This window comes from Triplophysa rosa, linkage group LG4, assembly GCF_024868665.1.
Source record: "Triplophysa rosa linkage group LG4, Trosa_1v2, whole genome shotgun sequence".
NCBI classification, from domain to species: Eukaryota; Metazoa; Chordata; class Actinopteri; order Cypriniformes; family Nemacheilidae; genus Triplophysa; species Triplophysa rosa.
The window spans coordinates 11370292-11397153 of record NC_079893.1 but is presented as its reverse complement, the minus strand read 5'-3'; the positions used below and the strand labels follow the sequence as shown (position 1 = coordinate 11397153).

The 26862-nt window shown below is 37.7% G+C and overlaps 2 protein-coding genes across 3 annotated transcripts in view; one reads left to right on the top strand and one right to left on the bottom strand.

The window, feature by feature from the left end:
* LOC130552726 (neuronal acetylcholine receptor subunit non-alpha-3) overlaps positions 1-4415 on the top strand; it is an 88541-nt gene extending 84126 nt beyond the window's left edge. Inside the window, exon 10 of one of the 2 annotated variants that reach the window (XM_057331245.1) lies at positions 2763-4415. In XM_057331245.1, the coding sequence (XP_057187228.1) occupies positions 2763-3302 (540 nt within the window). In that variant the 3' untranslated portion in view covers positions 3303-4415. The remainder of the gene's footprint in view (positions 1-2762) is intronic. The other variant, XM_057331243.1, reaches the window with a different exon arrangement.
* A 48-nt stretch (positions 4416-4463) lies between these two features.
* dnah6 (dynein, axonemal, heavy chain 6) overlaps positions 4464-26862 on the bottom strand; it is a 67840-nt gene continuing 45441 nt past the window's right edge. Inside the window, exons 58-79 of the mRNA XM_057331248.1 lie at positions 25152-25277; positions 24526-24690; positions 23147-23214; positions 20657-20837; positions 19357-19536; positions 18157-18390; positions 16856-16991; positions 16563-16735; positions 15184-15374; positions 12576-12736; positions 12065-12153; positions 10658-10804; positions 9755-9893; positions 8942-9061; positions 6858-6979; positions 6353-6482; positions 6135-6262; positions 5827-6012; positions 5417-5489; positions 5146-5297; positions 4718-4940; positions 4464-4570 (exon numbers count right to left, since the gene is read on the bottom strand). Coding sequence (XP_057187231.1) covers positions 4467-4570; positions 4718-4940; positions 5146-5297; positions 5417-5489; positions 5827-6012; positions 6135-6262; positions 6353-6482; positions 6858-6979; positions 8942-9061; positions 9755-9893; positions 10658-10804; positions 12065-12153; positions 12576-12736; positions 15184-15374; positions 16563-16735; positions 16856-16991; positions 18157-18390; positions 19357-19536; positions 20657-20837; positions 23147-23214; positions 24526-24690; positions 25152-25277 — 3228 coding nt within the window. The 3' untranslated portion in view covers positions 4464-4466. The remainder of the gene's footprint in view (positions 4571-4717; positions 4941-5145; positions 5298-5416; positions 5490-5826; positions 6013-6134; positions 6263-6352; positions 6483-6857; positions 6980-8941; positions 9062-9754; positions 9894-10657; positions 10805-12064; positions 12154-12575; positions 12737-15183; positions 15375-16562; positions 16736-16855; positions 16992-18156; positions 18391-19356; positions 19537-20656; positions 20838-23146; positions 23215-24525; positions 24691-25151; positions 25278-26862) is intronic.

Below are 26862 nucleotides of genomic sequence, written 5' to 3'. Positions count from 1 at the left end.
ATGCTATTTTTTATGATAAATATACATATTAATAATATAAACGGTTTGTTTTCTAAATTTTTGCAGTCACACACACTTATTCAAGTCCCTCAAATCATGCCAAACAGCATACACTAAAGTTTTGGATAACTTGACTGAAATGGTTTTGATCTAAAGTCGCGAGTTAAAATATTTTTTTAAGTCAGAGAAAAAAATATATGTCTACGTATATTTTAATGTGTGTTTAAGTTATGTATGTATAATACATTAATATGTAATTGTGCTACATATTAATTTACTTCATTACTAAACAAAAACATTTTTCAAACCAAACTGTTACGACATTGAGGATTTAGACCAAATGTGACCCTGACAGTAAAAACATTCTGAGAAAAACCTTAAGCATTGAAATTATAGTGAAATTAATGCTTTAAATCAAAATGTAATGCTCGTTATCTCGTAATTAGGATTATGAACCTTAAAGGCTGAGAAGATCATTTGGAAAATGCTAACGTTAGCCTGCTAGCTGTGCAATCATATGATCCCTGCCTCTCGCGAATCACCATGCAAAGCCACGCCTCCTCCAAAACACCTGAGACCAGAAGCTGTGGATGTTGTAGTTTGCTTGTAACTTTGAAAACATGTAAACAGTTACCAATTACATGCTGGGTTAGGCTACCCTGTTGTAAAAACCAGCATATGCTGGTTTGGTGTGTTTTGATGCTGGTTTGTGCTGGTCATGTGCTGGTCGTGTGCTGGTCCATAGCTGGTCAAACCAGCATCAAAACATACCTAACCCAGCATATGCTGTTTTTTTCAACAGGGTAACGTTGAGCTAACGCGTAAAACATACACAAACTACATAATTAACATGCGTTATTATCAAAACCCATCATAATCGGATCAAACTGTACCTACCTGTCTAGAAGAAACACTGCAAGCGTGGCATCATCTTTAAAACACTTAGCCTCTCGCAGTTGTCTCCAGCGTGCAAAAGCAACATCGATGTTTACTCTGGTTTGACCTCCTTTTTTATCAAGTCGTTTTTTATTGTTGTTTATTTATTTATATAGCACAGTTTAATACAACACCAGGTTGCCCAAAGTGCTTCACAACATCTCAATAAAATTACATACACAAACAGAAATGTTTCACAAATAGACACCAACAAAACACATAACAGCATGGGCACAATTTAAATGAGCTAAACCTGCATCACAACAACTCCTCATTTGTTTTTAAAAGATGTGCTTTTAACATAGCTGTGAAGACTGGCAATGAGATGACAGATCTAATAATGAGAGGGAGGTCATTCCACAGTTGTGGACCTGCTTGTGAAAAAGTCGTGGCAGTTTCAAAAACTGTCTTTCTTTTGGTTGCTCCTTTGGAACTGCGACTTGTGGTTGGTTTAGGAGGAATATTTCCAGGTGCCTGCTCTCTGTCCGCAATTGTCCCGCTGCCTGAACATCGCACATGAGTGCGCTGATGACGTATGTTGTCTGCGTAAACAGGGTGTGCAGTGGGATGCAAAATACGTTGACTGAAAATGTACACACGACCTATCGCACCGAGGGCAATGATTGGGCAAACTTGTTTTTTTGTCCTACGCCTTTCACAGAGGATATATAATTATAAAAATACTAATGTATCACTTTACTTATTGATTGCTATCAGGATGTTAAGAGACTTCCAACCAGCATGACAGAAAAACGTTTCTGGACAGGATTGCCTACTCAGCCTTTAGCCTGTTTTTTATAGACAGGCTCAAAAATAACAGGCTTTACTGTTTAAAGGGGTCATATGGCACGAATACGTGTTTTTCTGTGTCTTTGGTGTGTTATAAGTTGCCCATGCATGTATTAGACACGTAAAATTGCAAAAAAAATAAAGTGTAGAATTAAAAGATGCATTCTATCTAAAAGCGAATGCTCACCCAGACCTGCCTGAAACGCCTCGTGTAACCACACCCCCACAAATCTACATCACTTCGTGGTATGAGTTGACTAAGACCGCCCAAATCTATACGCAAGTAAGGTGGGCGTACCTGTCAGCACAATTGCTTTGGAACCTGATGTTCCAAATATGGTAAGAAGCGTCAAATTTCCGTCACACGCTATACGCACTGCTTAACTGGCCGATCATAGCACACCTCGCTTTTCAGATCGATGAGCTTTGTAAAAAATCCACACGTTTCAGAGAGGCAGGGCAAAGAGGAGATACAAACATGGACGGTATGTGGAAAATACAGCGTTTTTGAACCTTAAATCGTGTATACACATTGCATTACATCTAAAACAAACAATAATATTCGTTTTAGCTGTGTCATATGACCCCTTTAAAAAGCTAAATATGATAGAATAATGCAGTTTTGATTGATTTTGGATTTTAAGTCACTACATAATGTCACCCTCAACTCAACTTGTAAATGAATATATACCCAGCGTGGGTGGGTTTCTTGAGAGTTCTCTCTGTTGCGGTCTGCATCATGATTTCACACTGGTGCAGGTAATGATGTCTATACATATTAAAGTTTAATCTCCCCTCTGCTACTCTTATGAGAAGAAAGAGCTCCTGGTACAGCTGTCTGGTGTTTCTTATTTGGTTCATGTCCAGTGGGAAGCACCTGCAGCTTGAAGTGGACTTGAATCTTTAATCACACCTGGGCCTTCAGTGGACACTTTCCATCCAAAATCTTATGAAATCCACACTGCATATCTGCATCATAAAGGGTAGATAACTCATTAACCAATCAGAAAACCTCATCTTCTCTCTGTTCTCCTAAGGTGCGGGTGATCCTGCTGAACTGGTGCGCCTGGTTCTTACGCATGAAGAAGCCGGGCGAGGACAGGAAAGCCAACTACAAATACGACCACTCTCCCGTTCATCACGCCAGCGCCGGCAGCATTCAGATGGGGGTGATGGCCGGTCAGTCCTCCTCGGCCAACTCCACGACAAACGGTCACATGAACCTGTATTTTGGCTATCACTCCATCGATAGTGCTTGCTGCCCACCCAGCAGCGACTCGGGGGTGTCCTGCAGCGGAGGGCGAATCAGCGGGTCGCCCGAGGAACAGAGGGAGGCGGTTAGGCTGTACACAGGCGAGCAGGAGATTAATCGCATTCTGGCGGAAGTGATGTACATCGCTCAACGGTTTCGTGACCAGGACGAGGCGGAGGCCATCTGCAGCGAGTGGAAATTTGCTGCTGCCGTCGTCGATCGCCTCTGTCTGGTGGCGTTTTCGCTTTTCTCCATTATCTGCACCTTTACCATTCTGATGTCGGCGCCAAACTTCATCGAAGCAGTCTCAAAAGACTTCACATAATCACCAGCATTGCGTTTTTGTTTCATTTAAGTTCTTTTGGTAAACATGTTAAAAATGTAAAATGGCACCATGTGATTGAGTGTGAAAAGTATCTACTGTACCACCAAAGTTGATTCCTTCCTACTCTAATTGTCTCAGTGTGAACAGTTATTACAATTCAGAAAAAAAAATGATAAAATTGTGTATTTTTGAAATGTGATTTTTCAAACAAACAAACAAACACAATGTATTGGGTTGATATTTTATGTCTTTATATACTGGGCACTTGGGTTGGTTTATGTAAAAAAGTGTACCAGCACTGCATATTCACAACAATAGTTCAAAATGTGTCTGTGAGGCTTATTTGTGGAAACACAAACATTAACGTATTAATCCCATGTAAGCAATTCACTGTTTTTTGGCATTAACAATATTTTGACATTATTATTATATTGTTTAGAAGTCTTTTTTTTGTTTATATTGTTTATATTTTGTTTATAGAAGTATTTTTTATTGTTTATATTTCTAAAGTATCTAAAACGGATTTGTAGCAAATGCTTCCTTACCAAAGCAGCAATAACATTCAAGACAGAATTTACAAAAATGCTCTGTCACTTTTATCATGTTGTCATTTTTACATAAATGTCACAGTTGTTAGTGTGTTTTAAACTCTCACGTGTGTCAGTTTGTCCACGTAATCGGAGTAACTTCATTTTGTGACTTCATTCTGACCCTGTGCTCTGTTTTATTAGGTACAAATATAATGTAAACACTGTGGATACAAGTCATTTTGTTAGAAAATATAGATTTAAAAAAGCAAAGAATTCAAAGAGTATTTTATTGAAGAATTTGTTGGAATGTACGGCTTTTCTGTTTATTGGAAAGTATGGCATGTACTAGGTTTTTCACGTACAGAACAGATTCTGTACAGTATATACAGTACTGTATTACCTATATAAAAAGTGAACGCCATCTGTTTTAGGATTATAATTTTACTAAACTTTACTATTCACTTTGAAACACAACCCTCTGCAGTTCTGTGCATAGAAGATAAAAGCAACATCACAGTTCATTTCGGTTTACATTTTATTGTTTCATATTTTAAGGCTTTCTGTTGCTTATGCTCAATGACTCTGAACATTCTATTAAGGCGTCTGCGTTTCAATCGAAGAAGTAAAGCTGTGCTCACTCATTGAGTTGGCAAAGTAGTGCAGAAGCTTTTGAGATCCAGTAGTCACTGTTCCGGTTAGATGGCAACATTACAGTTACCACAAAATTAGTGGAGTGTCCTAAGAGACAGACAAAAACAAGTTTCGTGTCCAACATAATACAATTTTTAATATGATATTGCATATGGTTACTTGAATGTTGAAGTTCTAATATATGCTGGGTAAATGCATTTTCAGCAAACAACAGGACAACAGAAGTGAACTGACCTGTAGTAGACAGAGTTCCAGCACGAGCTGAGGTTTTGTACAATGGTGCGTGGTAAAGGCTGGACTCAGGAACGTAGTTTTGCTGGGGTTCAAAATGCACCACCGGAAGCATGGGGTTCATCACTCTTGGCAAGGCATCTTCAATAACCATGTTAGTGTCATCCCAGCGACAAGCGTCCATGAACAATCCGTGAACCAAAATCCCATCCTCTATAGTGGGAAGCTATATACCAGACACAAGAATTAGTCAATCTGATTTTACCAGTTAATGCAGCACATTTTAATGTGGATTGTTTTGTGAACTTGGGTACAATGCATTGTAATGCAGGATTTGCCAATTATTAGTCTATTATTAATGGATGGGGCACATAGTCTTAAAGGTATATTAGAAAAAAATAAATTGTGAATATGTCCTTGAGCTCATTGACCTCATTGTCCATGTCAAGTTCTTTCCCTGGGCCGAGAGTTTTCAGAGCTTCAGTGACAAGGGTCTGGTCTCTGCACACTGGTACCATGTTGAAACGAAAGTTAAGCTCATCAATGGGCAGGTTGAACTTGCGTGCATGATTCTGAAGTGCCCCTAGGAGACAGAGTAACATTAAAAATTTGGAGTTTTACCTATTTTATCTTTCTGTTAGGATGCTCTTAAATGTGGTAGTCCAGATACAGTGAGGAATTAATCCAAAAGGATTTACTTACCTGTGAGGAATCCTTGAGGAAAAAAGAAGCCAGAAATCCAAAAAGATTTGGGCTGACCTCTTGTGATCCAACTCTGCTCAAACACACACACAAAGAGAGAGAAAGAGCTCATCTAACAGCTACTTCAACTTTGTGAATTTAAAATGAAAAGAGTATATTACAGGAATAGAGGTCATTCAAAATAAAACAGATGAAAGAATAATAATATTGTAATAATTATTCATGTGTCATTTGCGGTTCGGGTGCGGGTCGGGAAATAATACGCCCGGCGCATCTTTAACCAATGTGGATTTGTTATTAGTATTAAATTACATGATTTTTGCTCAGATGTAGCTGTCATAGTGAGGCCACGTGCTGTTAAAGTAAAAACAAATCTCAAATTCACCTGTATGTTTTCTATACAGACATACCTCTATAAAAGCTGTGCGTAGGGTTAGATCTTTAACCCAGCTGCCCAGAGGTTTGAGGGATGGGTAAGCAGCACTTGACCAGTGATCTGGAACTTGGTTATTCAGGAAACTGTTATAGATCTTTTCCATTTCTTCTGACATCACCACTAGTCCTGCTATTGCCTTCTGCAGTGTACTTAGTGAAGTCTGTTTGCAAAAAACAAATGCCACATGCACAAACATCAACATATCAACAGAAGGTAAATAATTACTCGAAACGATCAATTCATCATAATCAATCAATTTACAATCCAAAACCTGTTGCTTACTCTAAGCACACGTAACAAGAAGTTAAAACGGTCCACTTCCTGTCCGAGCACAGTGGTTAGAGAGTTCACTCTACCGTTCGAGTCTTGCAAGAATAGACTCTCCACTGCTGCATCCATATCCAGCTTCTCTGTTTTGATGGACAAACACAAACATGCAGGTTCACAAGAATGGTTATGAAATGAATTAAAGACAATGGGATTGTGAGTAGGGAGCTCACCAGGGATTCTACCCAAGATGGAGTCAGCCAGCTCATGGACCACCTCATCGTTACTCTTCCCTCCACCCGCTGATGAAGAGCGGGGCTGGACCTCCAGAATGGTGCCGATGAGCGTCATTGTCTCCTGTCGCTGTTTCAAAAAGATGCATGTGTTACATGCCAGGAGGTTGGCTCTCTTTATTCCAATACTACAACTGCAGAGATAGTCCCTCTCGAACAACAATACTGTACATGTTTACAGTAAATAGCTATTACTTATTAGATTCATTGAACAAAAGGATTTCTATAACTTTATTGATTGAAAAATATGAAAATAAGAAACGGTGTAACCAACATTTTACATTTTAAAAACTTTAAAGCAAAAGTTCAATTAAACATATCCCATACATATAAAACATATGTCCTTCACGTAAATGTTAAAGAATCTAATGTATGTACACTTAAAATATGTAGATAATATAGATGTTAAGTTTGTTACTCTGTAGTATAGTGAGTTGAGAGATACCTGAAAGGCAAGGTTGGCATTTTCATGCATGCCAAAGATCTCTGGATCATCAATCAGAGGCAGATTCTCAATATACTGCTTATAGTCAGTCAGACTGTCTGAATCAGGAGCAAAATAAATCCCTGCACATTAAAAAAAGGGAACAGTGTGTTACAATGTTTACTGGTGTGTTGCTATGGTTTATTACCTCTCTGTACATTAAGTAAGGGATGCGTTAAAGGGTTTTAATGCCAAGTGGTTGCCTCTGCGAAGTGCATTAAAATCCTTTAACGCACGGCTAGCTGTGGATTATCCCGCTTATACCATGGTCATTTGCCAACTTAAATCTTTTATTGATGTTTACAGTGAAATTTTAGATCAAACAGGTGAAAATGACAGTGATTTTGTCAGTTAAATTTCAAATTAATCAAACTTACTGGAGCTACCTGTGCGTTAAAGGGTTTTAATGCACACCTTCCAGCCAATCAGAATCGAGTATTCAAGCAGACCATGGTATAAACAAGAAGAACCCATCTGAATGTCATGCTGTAAGTCGGCAAACTGAATTTACGGCACAAAAAGAGCAATGTTTTCAAAGTCATAGTGCAAAGAAAGTCAACCTATGAGGAGCTAGTTGTCTCTGCACATTAAACTGAGACCGAATTTCTACAACACTATCAGTGTGAAATTTATATGCAAAAATAATCAATATATACGAATACACGTTTTAAATATACAGAACCCATTATTATTTTGCTTCCTCAATATAATTTGAGCAAAAACTTCTCTTCTAGAAAACTTTTTGTACATTGCGATTTTGAGAAAACAAGACAGAAGAATAATGATGCCTGGCCTCTGTGGGCGTCTCTCTCCGGGCCTTCAACTAGCAAAAAAAAAAACACTTCATCTTTAATTTATGTTTATGTAAGAGTTTGAATTCCAAATTTGGGACTTGATTAGTGAAGCAGAATTTGTGTCTGTATTATTAAGCAGCGTGTGTGTGTATAAAGGTTTGACTTGTGAAGTCATTTTGATGTGTCCTTCACAAGGGGGTGATTCCATGAAATCTCGGTATAAGATGTCAAACATGATCACAGTATGATTTTCTGAAAAACAGTTGTATCAAAAAATCTTATTTTATTCATAAAAAACAAGATATGACATGTTTAAAAGCTTTAATTTAAAACCTTTTATTGACAGTATACACAATTTTAAAGATAAAAAACTGCCTTAAAATTCTCATTACCGTAACCATGTAAAACTGTCAATCCCATTATATGTTCTGATAAAAAAGCAAAGCCATCATGCCTAAGCAAGTTTTTAATAATCATACTTGTACATAATGAGACATTAATGAATTATATTTTAATAGAAAACTATACATGTAATATTTTTTTAAATGTGGAAAACTACCTGTATCGGTAATGAGAATGTCGTGTGCACATCGTGACAAGAGTATATTAGGCCTAAACTTTTAACTAAAAAAAACAAAGTAATCTGTTAACCCTTTTGAAAGTTACTAGTAAATGTGTTTCTTCAAAATCAAACTTAATGTAAATATCTTTGTGTGTGTGTGTAAACAGTCCTTTAAAATGTTATGGAGGATGAGAATATCAGTCATGGACACTTCTTTTTTCCACTATTTCTTCATTTTTATTATACATAAATATTCTGTCAATGTTATTTATTTTGTCATTTGAGAACATCTAATAGAACATCCAATTGTTTTTTTCAGAATTTGTTCATTTTTCTCTGTTTAAATTGCAACATGAATTGCACAATGGATGCGTTACGGTAATGAGAATTATAGGAGAAAAGCAATAAAATACATACGTTTTTCATCCCTATGTTAAAATTATGCTTTGTGCAAGGTCAATTCAAATGATTTGTTCTATAATTAAAATCTTTACTGCATCTTTTGCAGTACTGCATCTTTTGCGGTAAATTAATCAAATCATGTTTTTCTTTTAATATAATGATGTCAACAGTTTACGTGAGGACTGCAAGTAAAGCAATGTGGGAAAAAACATGAAATTGAATTGTAAAATTGTGAAATTGTAAAAATGTAAGTTTATGAGTCCTCACTAACACGCTAGTGATTGTACCTGATTTAGAGTAGATGTAACCTTCTTCTAATGTGGCTGGAGAGAAAAAACCCTTAAGGATAGTGTGCAAGCATCGCTGATCCCAGGCATCTGTCACTCTGCCTCCATATGTAATCTCACCTAAAGAGAAGGTAAAGCACACACACATGCAAACACGCACACACGCGAACACACGCACACACACGCGCACACACACACATGCTGTAAACACATTGGCTGACTGCTTGCATCGCTGACTGACACCTTGCCAGGAATTAATGAGACAGTCTGACATTGTGCGAAGCTTCTTTACTGCGTCTTTCCCTCTCATAAAAACATTACTGGAACATTCTCTGGTAGTCCTGGCACGTCACAATTTAATAACACTTACTGTCACCAACTGATGGTCTGTAAAATCATGCATACTTAGAGCAATGCATTGCAAATTAGCTTCAAATTATCCCGGTGTTAGTACATTTTTAGAGCGCAAATTAAATCACAGAAGTCCGTTGAATGTAAAAAACATGAAATGTATACAGAATTTTTGGTGAAGGAGTCTAAAAGGATTTTAATGAAAAGCCAAAACCAAAGACATCCAGCAAAAATGATTTAAAAAATCAGTTTGAATCACGCTGATGTGCAATTCATGACTTATATTGTTCTCAATTTCAAACATTTTTGTAGTGTATATGCACACACACACACACGCACACGCACACACACACACACACACACACACACACACACACACACACACACACACGCACGCACACACAATAATGTGTAAAAGTGTGGATCTCTGATTAATGCTGTGAATAATATAAACACACACACCTGTAATGTATGTAAGAGCATCCCAGGGTATATGTCCCATCTGGCAGTACAGATTCAGGTTTAGAAGAGCACACTCTCTGTCGCTGTCATTGAATTCATATCGGATGTTCCAGCCCAGAGGACCAAATTTCTTCCTCTCCTAGACACACGTGCATAAACACTTATAGGCATAGAGACACCAAAAAGATCTATGTGGGATTGTTGGGGTATCAAAAGTTTGCAAACAGTAACAGGAGAATTGTTTTAAATGTGTTAACAACATACAATTAAACATTTAAAGGTGTAAAAAGGTCTGTGACGCAAGTACATAATGAATATAGAAACATCACAAATATAAAGCCATAGATTATTATTTTCTGTCTAACTTTTGGCACATCGTGATCCAGAGAAAAAAGTCAGAAGAATAACAATGCTTGGCCTCTGTTGCAATGAAGTGAGCAAGCGACTGATATACACAGAAAATCCAAACATACCAAAGCTCACAATGTAGATAGAAATACATTTATAAATGATTTACACAGACATTTGTTCCGCCTGTGTTTCATGAAAAATGGCCAATTCTTTTTTGGTAGACAGTGTCACAAAAATGACACACTTCATGTTAATATAATAAAGGCTGTCATATGTAACACTTTTGTATTTTTATACGACTACGGTAAGCAAATATGTAAAGAAGGTCCTATATTAAATATAAATCTTTAATAAGAAATGCAAAAGTAAAATGAAAATGATAAATAAATAAACAGCAGAACCCTTTTAATTAATTTATTATGAATTGCCCATTTGTTTGCATCGCATACTAAGAATATGGTTTGCTGCTGTAATAATAACTGATAACTTTAGGTGCTTCAAATTGCATTCAACCTCCATATTTGGCTACTCATGTAACCCTTGAGTCCAAACCTGAATGATGGCATGGAAGAAACACACTCCAAAGATGATCTTCCTCCATTTTCTGCCGAGGATGTGTTCCTCAAAGAACGAGCTGCCGATTTCAGTGAACGCCCGCCTCACATTGGCACGGAGACCCTTTGGAGGCTCATTAGTAACCTGCCGTCACATTAACACAGGCTCATTAATTTCCTGGCAATGCAAGCGGATTAGCAACATAAAAATTAGAGCTGCTCCAAACCGACAAAACTAACTTCCAGATGAATCTAAACTGTTTGGATGCCTTAGGGCCTTATTGGTGGTCGACCAATATGGGATTTTTAATGGCAGATACCAATATTGAGAAAGCAATGTGAGTGATATAACTTTAGTAAATGAGAGACATTAAGAAAAGTGTTCAAAACAAATAACTGTTTAGGAGTTTTTTTATTATTGTGCTTCGTTAGTGACATGTAGCTTGGCTTTAAAACAGATTTTAACGCATGAAAAGTTACACTTCACACATGATATTATGTTAATCGTTGACAGTTAAATATGGTTGATAATAAATGAAAATATATATTAATTCATCTTAATTTGCATCTTAAATTCAGAACAAAACCCTAATGCATTATATGGTGGCCATACTGGAAAGATTTATCAGCAGATGCCAATAACAAGAAAACATTAAAAATATTGTCAGATATTTAGGCCATAGCAAGATACATTAGTCTATCACTAGGCCCTATATTCTACTGTTGTTTCCAATTGTGATTTTGGTATAGCTGTGCTGTAAAAAATAGGTATATGAGCACAAGGGTGTTAAAGGGATACTTCACCCAAAAATGAAAATTCTGTCATCATTTACTCACCCTCAGATTGTTCCAAACCTGCATAAATTTGGATGTTTTGCTGAACACACAGGAAGAAATTTGCCCCCCATTGACTCCCATAGTATATGGGATAAATACAATGGGAGTCTATGGGGGGCGAGATCTGACATTCTTCTAAATATTTTCCTGTGTGTTCAGCAAAACAAATACATTTATACATGTTTGGAACAATCTGAGGGTAAATGATGACACAATGTTCATTTTTTGGGTGAAGTATCCCTTTAATGTATACAGCTGAATAAAGGGAATAAAACACGACAAGGCTCCATCATCATCTTTTTTTCAAAAGCGTGTGATTGCATTAGTGTGACTGAAATATTAAATTGATTTATGTCCAGACATATCTCAGCCAAGGAATGATAAATTACAGGTAATAGTAAAAATATGGGAATATCATTGACATAAAAGGCTTATATAAATTACATGCTGTGCATGCGTTAAGCTTCTGTATACATTGATGCATGTTTTCATGTGATGCTATGAAAAATGTGCATGCTTTCCGGAAAAAAGATTTAAGAAAATGAATAAGTGTACGCATGTGAGTTACCTTGACTGAGTTTTGTAATACGGTGACAGGAAACACATTGGTAGGCATGGAGCTAAGGAACAGTCGGAAGTCCTCATGGATAACAGTGTCTGTATACAGAAAAGGGGATAAAAATGGCTTTAGTATGGATTTACATGTACAACACACAGCATCGGCAACAGAAGGTAGAGAACAGGAGCAAAACAGGTAAGTCTGTGTAAAAACAGAATAGAAAAAAAATTCCACAATACAAACACAATACAAATATACTGATGAACAAATATACATTTCATGACTTATTAAATGTACTGTATAGTCATTCATTTGACAAGTTCATTTGGCAGATGAAGTAGACAGATTTAGTGCTTTTGCAGCATTTTCTGATTTTTTGAAAGTTCTGCCAAATCCATAATATACAGTAATATCCATAAACCTTTTATAAACTAAATACAGCATTAACAGTGAAATATATACACATAAATTGTCATTTAAAGGTCTAAGCTGAAAGTATCACACACACATCCAAACTAACCAGGTTCATTGAAGGTTTTTATGAGCTCCTCCATTGCCAGCATCCAGGACACAGCAAGGTGACAGTTCTGCAGAAAGATCCAACTGCCATTCTTGAGAGCTTCCAGAATCATCCGTTCTGCTATAGGTCCCTGACCCTGACCCAGCGAAATGGATTTTACCCTGAAATAAAACACATCAACAATAATTGCAATAACCTACCGGTCAAAGGTATGAGGTCACTTGATGTTTCTCGTGACCTTTAAAACCGTGAAATCTGAAGGTGTATGCTTATATGTTGAAATAATTTTTGTGTAGAAAAACGTAATTGTGCCAACATATTAATTTTGTTCATTACAAAACTAAACCTTTTGGACAATAAAAATGTTTTGAAATGCATGGCTTGGCCTAAATAACGATGGAAAGCAGCCAATAAAAAGCATTTTAGGGTGAGACCTCAAGAAGCTGGATGACGAAATGCTAAAAGTATACATTTTGACAAATTCTAGGCAAAGGGTGACAACACTGAAGATACTGGAATATCACAAGTTCATTTCCAATTTCCATTTCCTGACCCTAAACGTTTGAACAGTATAGTGTACATTATAACTGTATCAGCTGTTAAAAATGTGAGGTAGATCTTTTGAAAATGTGTTTTCTGTGGCTTTGCTTTAACACGGTGTGTGAGTCATCTGTTGTTGTCAAAGTTGACAAGGACAAGTGGTTTGGGTGTACAAATTGTTGAAAGAATGAAAGTAGTGGTAGGACAGGACATTGGCAACAGTGTGGGCTAGAGACAGTATCTTGAATTTGATTCATCATTTACTGGCAACCGGTATTAACACCTGAGCAGACACTCAAGGCATGATGAGAAAAATAACTGAAGATTAAAAACTAGCAGAAAGATAGCATTTTGGATTTGCACTAAGAATACAGCAGATGTACAACAGATGCTAATCGGAAAACAAGATGGGAATTAAAGACATATACATTTACATTTACACATTTGGCAGACGCTTTAATCCAAAACCATTTACAATGCATTCAAGGTAAACATTTGATCAGTATGTGCATTCTGTGGGAATCAAGTCTATGACACTGGCTGGTTGAATGAGACTGGGATTTGGTGAAGGAGGTCGTGACTGAGAGGAACTGATGTCACAGCTGATGACGTTTGATGAATCAGTAAGGCATGCACAGACAAAAGGAGGCAAAAAGAAGCAAGGGGTATGGGATTAGATGACGAATTTGAATGTAGATAAAAAAGAGTAGAAGCCCCCAGAGAACCCCAGAACTGAAGACATGATGTGAAGAGACTAAGAATAAAATCTCTTTTAATAAATATCACACATTTTTTCCTGTTTTGCCTGTCAAATGTTGGCCTAAAAAGAGATTTCACGAGAAATATCACAAACAAAAGCTGTTTTTGATCGTATTTTCACCACAGTTGGGGCTTTTGCTGTCTGGATTGATGAAACTATTTTTTGCTTAAACAAACCAGTCAAATCAGGTGGTTTAACTTTATTTTTAACATTTTGCATTTTGAAAACTCCCTTTGTTCAAAATCAAATCCTTAATGTTGTGTGGTGTTTTTAATATGGTTTAAGACAAACCAAGTGCAAATGCATAGTCAATGACAACGTGTTTTCTTCTTAAAGGTCCAATGTGTATTTTTTGTGATTTATTGACAAAAAAATATATAATATACATAACTATGTCTTCAGGGGTGTAGAAAGACCTTACATAATGAAGCGTTTTGTTTTGAATACCTTAGAATGAGCTGTTTCTATCTACATACACCGCGGGTCCCCTTGAATTTGGAATTCGTTTTTTCTAAAGTAGCCCTAAACTGCTCTACAGAGCGTGTTTTTGTAAATCTCCTTCGGCAAAGAAGCGAAAACGCAACCCTATATTAGTCCTGTGTCAGTCGCCGTAGTGCTTCGAAAGGGAGGGGAAGGGGTGAAGTGAGCCATTGGTTGCAATTCGTAACCTCATCACTAGATGCCGCTAAATTTCATACACTGGACCTTTAAAACAGCAGTTTACCAAAGACTCAAAAATGTAACCAAACATGTCACACAGTATATCAGGTAGTCCAAGCTGGTGTGATTAAGTGGAGGTGGGGACTAATGTGCATATTCATGAATCTACATAATATGCTAAATACAACAAGGCTGTAGAGTTACATTTAACAATGATAAAATTGCTTGAATGTATTACAATTCATGCATTTGACTAATTCAACATTAAAACCCTGTTCTGCCCTTTTTCTAAATCCTCTGTCATCTCTCTACGCTTAGAAAAACCAAGAGATCAATTCTACGATTCACAGTCGAAACTTTCCCCTTTTCAACACTCAGATAACAATCCTGTATCTGAGTTCCTGTTCTGTTTAGCAGTGAATTAAAAAAATAAAACAAATGTAAAAATGTTATCAGTTAAATGCATATAGCCTTTCGTCAAGACTTTTGACAGTATTTTTATGGCGAAATTAAGTTATTATTGATACACAGCCTGTGAAATATCACTTATAAATGAAACACACTGTGGACAGGTGGCTTGCTGCAGGGTCACCTAGTATTTTGTTAATAGTACAGAATACATTAAAACGAACAGTTTGTATAAATTACCGGTCCTGGTATCCTTTCTCATTGGCGAACCGTTGAAACGCTCCCATTGGATCTGAGCCTGTGCTGAGGATGAACACCAGAGGAGTGGAAGGAGAAATATCTGTGTACAGGGTCGCCAGATCCACTGGAGGATTCTCCACAAACTGTTGTCCCAAACAACTGATAACAAACTCAGTCACAGCAAATACAACCTGAAAACAAACAGAATCAGAGATATGATTTAAACTACAGCTGCACCGATATATTGGCCAATAATCACTATCGGTCGATTAAAGCAATATTTCACACTATTGGCCGATAGTTTAAAACAGCCATTGATCAGGGCTGATATATCCTGTCAATCAAAAGAGGACTGAAAAATGCAATGAATTTTTGCTCTGTATATAGAAAATGTTAAGAAACATCACCAGTTTGATGTTCTTGAGTAAGCGGCTATCGGTATCAGTGGAGAGATTTATTATTGATGCATCTCTAATTTAAACCATTCTGTATTATAACATATACAGTATACTGTATTCAAGGATAATATATAACTACCCAAGTAGATTTGATCAAAAACACACTGAACTGTATTTTATAACAGAGTGTCTATTTACACTGAGTACAAATAGCCCGCCTTGTTGGCTGAGACTATTTGCACTAGCTCCGCCCACCAATATGTGATTGGAATAGAGAAAGTGTAACACCGTGTCTACACCGACGTCATTTCAAACAGTGTCTCCAGTGGCATAAGGTGTAAAGTCTGTATAGTTTTGGCACTGGAAACCGGGGTTCTAATCCAGCTCTCGCTGAAAACGCTCTTTTCCCTTTTTCTATCACATTACAGATCATAAAGGCATTTGTTTTCAATCAAATTGATTTAAGATTTAAAATTCATTTTGAATTATAAAGTTTATCTTTAGGGTAAGGTTAGGGGTAGGTGTAGGGCTTTAATATCTCAATAAGTTGCCATCATTTTAATACTTTTTATAAATATAATGATTTACACTCTGTTATTATTGCATAATGTTTAAAGCACAACAATACTGAGGTGCAAATAGTACATTTACATTTAGTCATTTAGCAGACGCTTTTATCCAAAGCGACTTACAAATGAGGTAAATAGTAATAAATAATAAACGTTAAATAGTAACGTTAATAGCATCTAACTACTATTTCTACTTAATCCAAAGAAAATACAGCTATTTTAGGTTAGTGTAAATAGCATATCGCTAAGAAATTCTGCCATTTTTACTTAGTGTAAACAGAACCTACAGCTATTTAAACTTATTGTAAATCGCATCTGTCGCTAATTTCACTTAGTGTAAATAGCATCTATTGCTATTTCCATTTTCTACCACTGCCATTTTTGAAACCCCAGAGATTATTTTGCTCTTTACCTTCTCCTCCATAAAACTCTTGATAAGGATGAGTTTCTGAAAAGCACCAAGCCGTTGATCCCAATGACCTCTGACCTGTGGTTGCTTTCCAGAGGGTGTGTCCTCTGAGTAAGGGGGCAGGGCAGTGACATACCCCTCCCACTGCTCCGGGTTTACTGTTACCTCTAGTTTCCCTGCAGGTAGAGAAAGCAGTGAAAAGCAAAATAAGATGAATGATTTCCATGTTGTGATCCATAACATTTTGCAACTAATATGGCTATGAGCCAATGATGTTCTGTAGAAACAGAATATACCCAGTCTGATAGTGATGGGTGTGGCTATCATTTCTTTCTTAATGCCTTTAAAGCATGCCAGTTGGTCTTCCAGATTACAACACGTCTCCCAGGCGAAATCGGTTAACCACGGTACCTCTGGCTTTTCGGTCAATTCCTGCAGAAGAGGGATACACAATTAAAATGTTTTATTGCATCTTCATTTTGATACACGTCAGAAACCATCTCCATGCAAACAGCATGAATTTTAGATTTTGATAAAGCATCAGTCATTGTTGATTCAATTGTCTAACTGGTGAGAGACATTGGAGCAGACTGCAAAGCAAACTCAAATATAAATCCAACCAAAGATGATAATTATTAGAGGCAGTGATGGACAGTGGCCTTTACACTTAATGACAGAAGTGGAGAAATAACACAACTAAATTCAATTTGTGTGCACCGAGCAGATTTTTACATCTTTTGAGCAGAAAAATATCCATGCACAAGTTGGTGCCATGATGCTATGGTGTTTATAGATTTTTTTTGCCTCCTACATTTTGAAGAATGATGATAACAAAAAAACTTTGGTAGCATTGACTTGCATTGGCTTTGTGTCCATACAATGGAAGTCAATGAGTACCAATGGTTTTTGGTTTCCAACACTCTTCAAAATATCTTCTTTTGTGTTCTGCAGAAGAAAGAAAGTCATGAAAGAAAGTTTGAAATGACAAGATGGTGAGTAATTTATGACAGAATTGAATTTTTTGGGCAAACTATCCCCTATATGTGGTTGTTATATTGTATGGCCCACCTGGTCTGTAAATATACCTTGGGCCCCACCTTCAATAAAATATACAATGTCTCTCCTAAACAAGCCAAACAATTTGAGATATAGTTTCTGTCTGTCGCAAAAACTGCAAGAGGAAATATACTACAATACAGTGAAGTTTAACACTTAGTGTTTCGTTGAAAGCATAAACAATAGTTATACTAATGCTTGTCTTGGCAGGCACCACCGATAACAGAAAGTCTGACTGCTGTACAACAGATTCTATTCATAGCCACGCAAAAGTGCATCGCTTCATCGCGCATTAACACAACATAACAGCGTGGTGCATTAAGGAAATGCCTTTTTAATGGCAGACAGCAGAGCCCCCTGAGGAAAGAGAAAAAAATAGCAAGCAGCTCTACAATCCAACAATTAACACAATTAAATCTCATTCATGGCTAGTTGATTATTTTCAGATGTCTCTATTGTACAAGTGTCACTGTAAAAGGTAGTTCAAAGAACCAAAATAGAACACAGATGATCTGATGGCATATGTTTTTCAATCCCCCACCTTCTCCATGCCTCCAGCCCCTCGCAGGAAGAACTGCCACTCCTGCTGGGAGATCTCTACCCTCTGCATCATGATCTCCACGCACAGCATGAAGCTGTAGATGGCCTTGTGCTTCTCAAAGAGGCCACGGGACACGTTCGTGTAGGCGCTCAACAAAGTCTGATCCAGTAGGATCTGTAGTCTCACGCTTAGATCTCTGTGTCTCTCTGCTGCCTCAATAGTGTTGTTGAACAACTGCGAGAAGAGACATGCATCATACATCAGGCCAGAGATTCACTATGTAAAGTTATTTTTGCACATATCTATGACACTTACATAAGCATTAATATAAATATCCCTTTAACTTTCCACATTAAAAAAGTACATATTGCTTAATAACTCATTTGATATTTGGGCAATTCCAGCATTATGGATGTGACATTTTCAGTGAAAACTTGAAATATAAATTCTCAAGAGAATGTATTTATTACCGATATATTGAACCATGTGTTTATATTTTACTAAACCCCTGATGATAGAGTCCAGACATTAGAAAAATATCAGTCTAAGCACGAGTTTTCTATTTATTTTATTTTCTATAAAAGTCATGCGTTATGGATGTGACAAAAAATGCACATTTCTGAAAGACAACAAACTTTGTAGGATTACTGTGAATTAAAATGTGCAAACCAGTACCAATAATACCCAACAAATAGAGAAGGGATGGCTCTTTATAGAACATAAAATGGCTACAATATTTCAATTTTCATTTGCCCATTTATGAAGAATATGGACGTTATGGATGTAACAATTCAGTTATGGATGTGAGTGACCATTCACTTACCAGTCTATGGAAAACTATGCTTAAATGTTAAGACATTTGCATGGAATTACCCATACACAGCACTTACCTGTATTAGCGCTACAAATAAAAAATTACAGTTACAAATTTAGACAACTTCAGTTTTGTCAAAGTACAGTACATAATATTGAGTACAGTAAATTGCAATAAAACCCTTTATTCTGATACCCTGTATTCTATAGTTTCTATATATTTTCCATATGTTTAGTCTTTCTAAATGCATGTAAAGCTGCTTTGCAACAATGCAAATTTGTGAAAAGTGTTATAGAAAGAAAATCGAATTTAACTAATTCTACAAACAATAATATTAATTTAGCTGTGTTTTGCCTACATACAATTGTTATGTATCAGGAAGTTACCTGTTTAAAATACTTTAGGGAGAACTGATACATGGGATCAATCTCAGACAGGCTGGCAATGACAAAATACATGATGGAGCCACGCGTTGCAACCGGACGATACTTTTCTCTGGCTGCGTTGATCATCTCCTCCGTCGTCTCCGCCTCCACCAGTCGAGATTTAATGGCCTGAGATGTCACCTGAGCCAGAGACAAGAAGAATAGTTTGCGATCACATGTACTTACAGTCACAGATGAATGCAACGTCTCAGCACCCTGACATGTTTTTAGAAAGCTAAAAATGCACGACGAGCTGTAAAGCGGTCCACATTGAGGAGCAATGTCAGTCTCAGAGATACACGAGGCGAAGCAGGGGTGTCAGACAAAGACAGAGCTGTTTTCTGTCTGTATGACAGATATTTCATTCGATATGGCTCAAACTTCCATCCATTTATCCATGTGTCTTTCTCGTTCAGTCTTTCATCACTCTCCGTGGGTGGTGGAGGGGTAACAGACAGTGATGTGCAATCTACAGTAGCCTCTGATTTTCCTGTTCGCTCAAATTATGTATGTGAAAGTGCAGACAAAATATCCTTTTAAATGAAATGTTATATCTATAAATTGGAAATATCTTTGTTTCTTAAAGTCCGAGTAAAGTGACATTGAAATATGTGTTCTGACATTGTCACACAACAGAAAATAGTGTTATTAACAACCCAGCCAAATTTGAATGGAGAAAAAAACATCCAAGTAAATAAAATAAGTTGAAAATTGCTGATAGCGAACCAGCCGGATGGATTGTCTGCTATTTGGCGTGAGATTTGTTTAGTTGGGCAGAGTGAGAGCCTGAAAGCGTATGCGAAAAGCTTACAACCCTGAGCTCATGATTGAGCAGACACCTGATGCTAGGCGCTCTAGTGATAGGGGAGGGGCCATGCATGCTCGGAAGCTCCATTGCGTCATCGATCCCCCGTTTAAGCCCCACCCAAAAAATCCTGAAAAAAGAATTGGTGAAAAACTGTTTAACGGTTTAACTCCACAATTCAGTTTCTGAGTCTTTGTAATGTGTTTCAGCAATACATTTCTAACATCTATAATGTGTTTAGGAACAATTCTCAGAATTCTCTTTACCCGGACTTTAATGTTTTTTTCTACAAACAGACAAGTTCAAGTAACAAAGCCTAACAGAGTTGTGCCATAACACCACAATACGTCTGCTCCTCTAGTTTAGACCATAACATCTGATCTCTGATCTTCACTATGAAGCCGGATCAGAAAAGAACACAAGACCCTCATAACCTCCTCACCCCACACCACTGACCTTTGATTCTTGTAAAGTATGTACAAGCTCCTCATTGTCAAGGATGTTGCCCTCGGAGGTAAAAAGCAATTTAAGGATTCGGTCCTCAGTGACCTTCAGCTGGTTCCGGTCTGCATTGATGCGAACTATCAGCTGGTTCCTCTGCTCCTCCAGGTCAGGACGCTCCAGACGGACTACATCACTAGACACAGAATAAAAAAATTAAAAAGTAGAAAAATGTTGCTCTGTTTTGAGCAAATAGCACATGCTGTTATTCCTAAAGGCTAAAAAGCTTTGGGCTAGTTTGTATATGATATAATGGGGGGCTTGAGGCAACTCAATAGAACATGATCCCAAACGATAGAAACTGTTATGATTATTATATCTTCCTTTCCAAAAATAGCAACCTTTGATTCAGTTGCTCTCATCTACTCTAAGTGAAAAAGTTGGACTTTTGAAGCCTAGGGCTTTTTACATTTGACACAGATTTTTTTGCTGCTACTAAAGTTTTCTCTGTAGCAATTTATTCATGAAAACCTGTAGTTTCAAAGAAATCAATTTAACCAACTTTTTAAACAAGCAGAAACCAAATGTATGAATTATGAAACCTCTGTCAAGTTCTTTTGCTGTGTTTTTATTTGTCTTAGGGCTGTGGTTCTCAAACTTTTTCGTTGTTAGGCCCCCTTTGTGTAGAGTGCATCGCTTTGTGGCCCCCAAAATAAAGACTTATAATCTTAAACTTAGAATTTTAATTAAACCAAAAATATTATTGAAGCCATACAATACTAGAACATCAATTCTTTTGGTTGTTGGTATTATTTCTCAGATGTTTGATTGCCTAAAATTTATGATACATTTCAAAATTTTAGAAAATGCCACAAAATCTGTGGCCCCCCTGGATCCATCTTGGTGTCACGGTTCCCTCTTTTTCTCCCTGTGTTTTCCCCAGATTACACTTCCCATGATCAGTCACGCTCCCGCACCTGTGTCTCAACTGTAATCCCCACCCCTGCCCGTCATCAGCCTCATCACCAGTCGACTATTTATACTCATTCTGTTTGCCCCATCGTTGTCCGGTATTGTTTAACGTCAGTGTGTTTATTCTGTGTGTTATCTAAGTGTTTTGACTCTGTTAATGAATCTCCATTTTGTGTAACCCTCCGCGATCCTGTGTGGACTATGTTTCCCTGACAGAATACCAGACCCAATAAATGGATAACTACAGATTCTCCACGTGGAGGAGTTTGTGGAGGTGTGTTAACAGGTGAGTTGGAATGATCCCATACTTAACCATGTATTTTTGACTGGTCTGGATGACGATCTGCTCATCCTCATCATGCTCCCTGATGCGGTTGAGTATCCGCTGGAGGACTTCATAAATTGAGTCCTCCAAGCAGATGGCTATGAATGCTGCGTAGGGAGGGCTGATGGGGACTTGAGCGACGGTCGTCCAGCACCAGTCGTTTGCGGTGGGTTCGTTCCGGCTCACCCTGGGTCCACGCCTTAGTCCTCCACCACTCGATGCTCACGCCACAGCACACCCCACCCCCCCGAGCCAAAGCCTCGAACCCCTCTCCGACCCGATAGACTTCTCCGCTCCCGAACTTCCTGGCCCATCTGTTCACGAACTCCTGAGACTCTCCGCCCCTGAGCTCAGCCTGGTGGACCGGCTGCTTCTGGACTTCTCAGAGTCTCCAGAGCCCGCTGCCCAGCTGCCAGAGTTCCCCCTGGATTCCACTCCAGAGTTCCCCAAGGACTCCTCCTCTGTGGCTTCCCCAGACTCTACCGCGGTGGCCGTAGTGGCTTGCGCCTGGGCCACCACCATATGCCTGGACTTTCCCCAAGTAAATTTCGGGGGGCAGTGTCGGGATGAAGTGGCCGTCACCCCTGACTCTACCGTCTCCTCCATCATGGCCACGACGGCCGTGGGGTTCCTGGTGTGGGCAGCACCCCCGTGTTTATTCTGTGTTATCTAAGTGTTTTGACTCTGTTAATAAATCTCCATTTTGTGTAACCCTTCGTGATCCTGTGTGGACTACGTTTCCCTGACACTTGGGGCCCCCAGTTTGAGAACCACTGTCTCAGGGCATAAGGACAAGATTTAAACCTTTTTACACATATTTGTCCAAGATTTTCAGATCAGATCTACTTAAGAGGACAACATTTTTGTTTTTAACTGAAGATGTACTAATTTATTCATTAGGCCCTGTCCCACCTTGGAATCCAATTTAGAGGCATCTCTCTCAGGGGCCCGGAGCTCTGAAAAAGTATGTTTCTCCATATATCCATCCAATAAGAGAAAGTAATTGGTATTGTTATGTTGTTGACTCCTTTTGCACAAACTATGTAAACTAAGGTTTTAATCAAGTGGTTAGGTTACTAGTATTATTTTTGCCCATTGTGTGAACTTTTAGTTTTAGTATAAAATAAAAACTAATGTCCCAAGTGCTTGTTTTCAAATTAAAGCAGAACAGTGAATTGTTGTAAATAGTTGGATTGGAGATGGTTTACCTGAGGATCTGGTCTTCTAATCCAGACTTGGTAACGGTGAAATTGATGATGGTCACTTTGATACACACCTGAGGTAGAGAAAAAGACACGGAATGATTACAGACTTGTAGCTTAGGTGTCATTTAATAAGAAATACAATTTTCCTTGATCCATCCATTTTCTACACTGCTGATCCGGGGAGGACTGGAGTTTATCCCAGCTCATTTTGACCACGTATAAGTAATTTAAAGTGTCCAATTCATTTATATGTCTTTGAAACGTGGGGAAACTAAAGCACCTTGCTATTACCTGTTCCTTGCACACCCCTCGAGATGTTACAGACAGTTTTTTTTCTTCTTAAATCTCATACAGGCCTGCTTTAATTGGCCCTACAGTATGTGCTTTACATTTGTCCAAATTGGTCTGTCAGCACACCTCATCTCACTTAAGCGGAAATGACAAGTCTGTCTTGTCTCTAATGCTGAAACTTACAGCGCCGTATACCCTTTTGACAAGGAACCATATTTGGCGACACGTTCTCTGCCAACCACCACTGCTCTTGACCATGGCCCTGTCTGTTATGATCGGCAGGGCATCGTCTACTGGCAGGTGGACGCTGACCCGCATCCACCCCAGAATACTGGGAAAGGTTATTTGGCACAGAGCCGTGGCACGATTGGTGTAGGACCAATGTGGTGGCACAACAGATATGTGAAGTGCTGTTGCCAGACATGTCCACTTCGCAACAGTGCCAAATCCATTTGACCTTTACTGGGTGCCAACCTGGACCCAGGAATGGTTTCAAAATCCCCCCTGCCATTTACACAACATTTTGAGAGCTTTTAAATAGCGAACAAATTAGACAAAGAAAAGCTAATGAAAGACAAACAGTCATTACATGTACAGTAGACTTTCAAAAGACTGTGAGGGTCTGACATTTGCATGATCTCATAAATTATTATAGTCACATGGGTTCTCTGGTTAAATCAGATTCCAGAAGAGATCAACATTTAAATACAGACTCAAAACTCTGTTTAGCTGTGCATTTACTGAATGAGCACTGTGCTATGTCCGAACTGACTGCACTGTATTTCACGTATAATTATTTTATTCTTAACTTAAATCAATTTTTAAATATAAAAAAAAGTAAATTCCTTGTTTTTATTGTTGTGATTATTTATATGATTATTTTAATTATTTTTATGTAAAGCACTTTGAATTACCATTGTGTCTGAAATGTGCTAAATGATTAAACTAGCCTTGCCTTAATTCTCTGGTAACAAATATTTAAATGTGTCATGGCTGTTTGCCAGAAAAAAATGTTTTTATATAGATTTCTTATTGTTTTTATATAGATTTCTTATTGTTTTCTCTGTCTTGGAACACAAAAACAAACACACCTCGGGGAGGTAGTGGGGGTTGGCCATTTTGGTGGTCATGTAGAACCGGAAGTTTTTATTATAGTCAATATCAGAATCTCCCAGTCGAATCAGCGTTCTGCCACCTGACACGAACGTCTGCTTCAGAAGAATGGGTTCCAATGCAGGGTCCAGAGTTTCTTTTAGCTGTAAACACAAACACACACATAAAAAAGAAATGAAAGATGTTTATTTTGCATTTATGATAAAGATCATCCTGATCGTTCAATTTAAATTTTACGTTAGATCTGCGTATACTGATGTAATCTCTCTCCTTATTTTTTCTTAAAATAGATGTCCGGGATAAACTACTGTTTATGCCTCAGTTGTCAGCAGTCAAAACAAACATGACTGAAATGAGAGTCATGAGAGAATCACATGGCACAGTCAGAACTAATGAACTCACAACAGAATCACTCATTTACAAATGAATCAAACCATTCAGTCCAACCAAAATTCCATCATTTAAAATATTTAGATTTTAGTTATATTTTTCAAGAAGTGCACACATAATTAAATTTCATGTTTTTAAAAAAGATGAACCTTGAGAGACTGGAAGTTTATCTGAAGGTAAACATGGATGTAACAGATGAAGGGTCAAAGGTTACCTCCTCCAGCAGTACAGGCATGCCCAGCCGGATGGCGTTTTCAAGTGTTCGGAGGAAGCCGGCGTCTGTTAGCTTGATCACTTTAAGACCGTTCTTTGTCTCTTTAGAACGTATCCAACGGTTTGCCTTAATACAAAACACATACAAATAGTTATTTGCTTTTTCATGACACAATATACTGTATAACATACTTCAGAAAGTTGAATTGAAAGCTGCATATGTTCATATAAAGTTAAGAGCTATGGCATTTTTAAAGTCATCAGTTCATGTGTGTACAAACAACACATGCACAGGAGCATCTCTGAATGCACAACCTGTCAAATCTTGATGAAATAAATGCAACTCCTGTCAGCTACAAACAGGCACAGGCTCACAAAAACGGACATGTAGAAGATTGGACTGGAGACGGTCAGATGGTGAGAGTAAAACACAAACGACAAGAAAGAACAGAGGTGGAGAGGGGTGTGACAGACAAATGTTCTGAAAACGCCAGACAGTAATGAAAGCGGAATGGCTGGAAAGAGAGATATTTGTTTGGTAATGCAAGAAGGCTGATAACCGTTTTCCTGTTTGCTATGTGAAGCCTGTTCTTCGTACAATCTGAAAGCACTCCGCTATCAAAAATGCCCTTCACCTGACGCCTCCATTTACTTCCTGATGTCACAGAGGCTGTGAAATGCAAAATAGGAACCCAATGGGAATAGCTCTGTAAAGGAGCTGAGAAATGTTTGTCGAGCGTCTTCCAGCAAGTCGGTCTAAATTTAGCTCCATGTTATTTGCCATCTCACGTCTGTCTCCAAACAAATATGACTATCAAGGAATTTTGTCAGCACAGCTAAAGATCATGTTCTTTTCTGAAAAAGTGTACCTTTTCAAACAGCTGACTGTTTAACAGTCATGTATAAATCTTTGTCGCAAAAACAATGAATTTTCTTAACATTTAAGTGAAGGTCTTGGTTACGGGGGCGGAGACTGGCATGCCATGCCATTCGCCAAGTTCATTGGCCTTTTAAAAGTACAATCAGAGATGATAGGTTCTCAAACCCCATTCTGTCGGTTCGACACAACATCGAGAGAACGATGCTTTTCAAGACCTCACATTTATGAATGCAAGCATCTTTTTGTGCCGACATTTAGTAAGTCTGGTTTCATAAGCAATAATTAAAGAAATGAACTGAAGTAAAACTTATTTATTTAGAAATAAATATTATTATGGCGGATATCATTATAAATAACATTTAAACATTATAAATAATCCTTTTTTAAATTAATATATCATTAATGAAAAATATAATTGTGCTAACATATTGATTTCTTTCATTTCACTTGGACTGAATAATGAAGAAAAATGAGCCTGAAGAAATAAAATGCCAACAACACGTTATTGTCATTTCTGGCAAAGGCTGTCTATTTGAAGACAATTTTGATTTATTTTGCATTTTTTTATTCACAACATAATTGACATAGTTACATTTGTATTACTCAAAAGTTTTAATCAATTACTATTATTCTAAAAGCTATGACAAGAATAAAAGACACTATACTTTTGAAAGATAAGCTAAAATGTGTATGAGAACAAATGAGCAATGAGTACATGATGTACCGTAGTATTGTTAAATGCACACGACAGATGCAGTGTTGAATAGTTTTGGAATGGAATTTGGTCAGTGTCCTTAATTTGGAGTGATAATACCAAAAATACAGAGCTAAA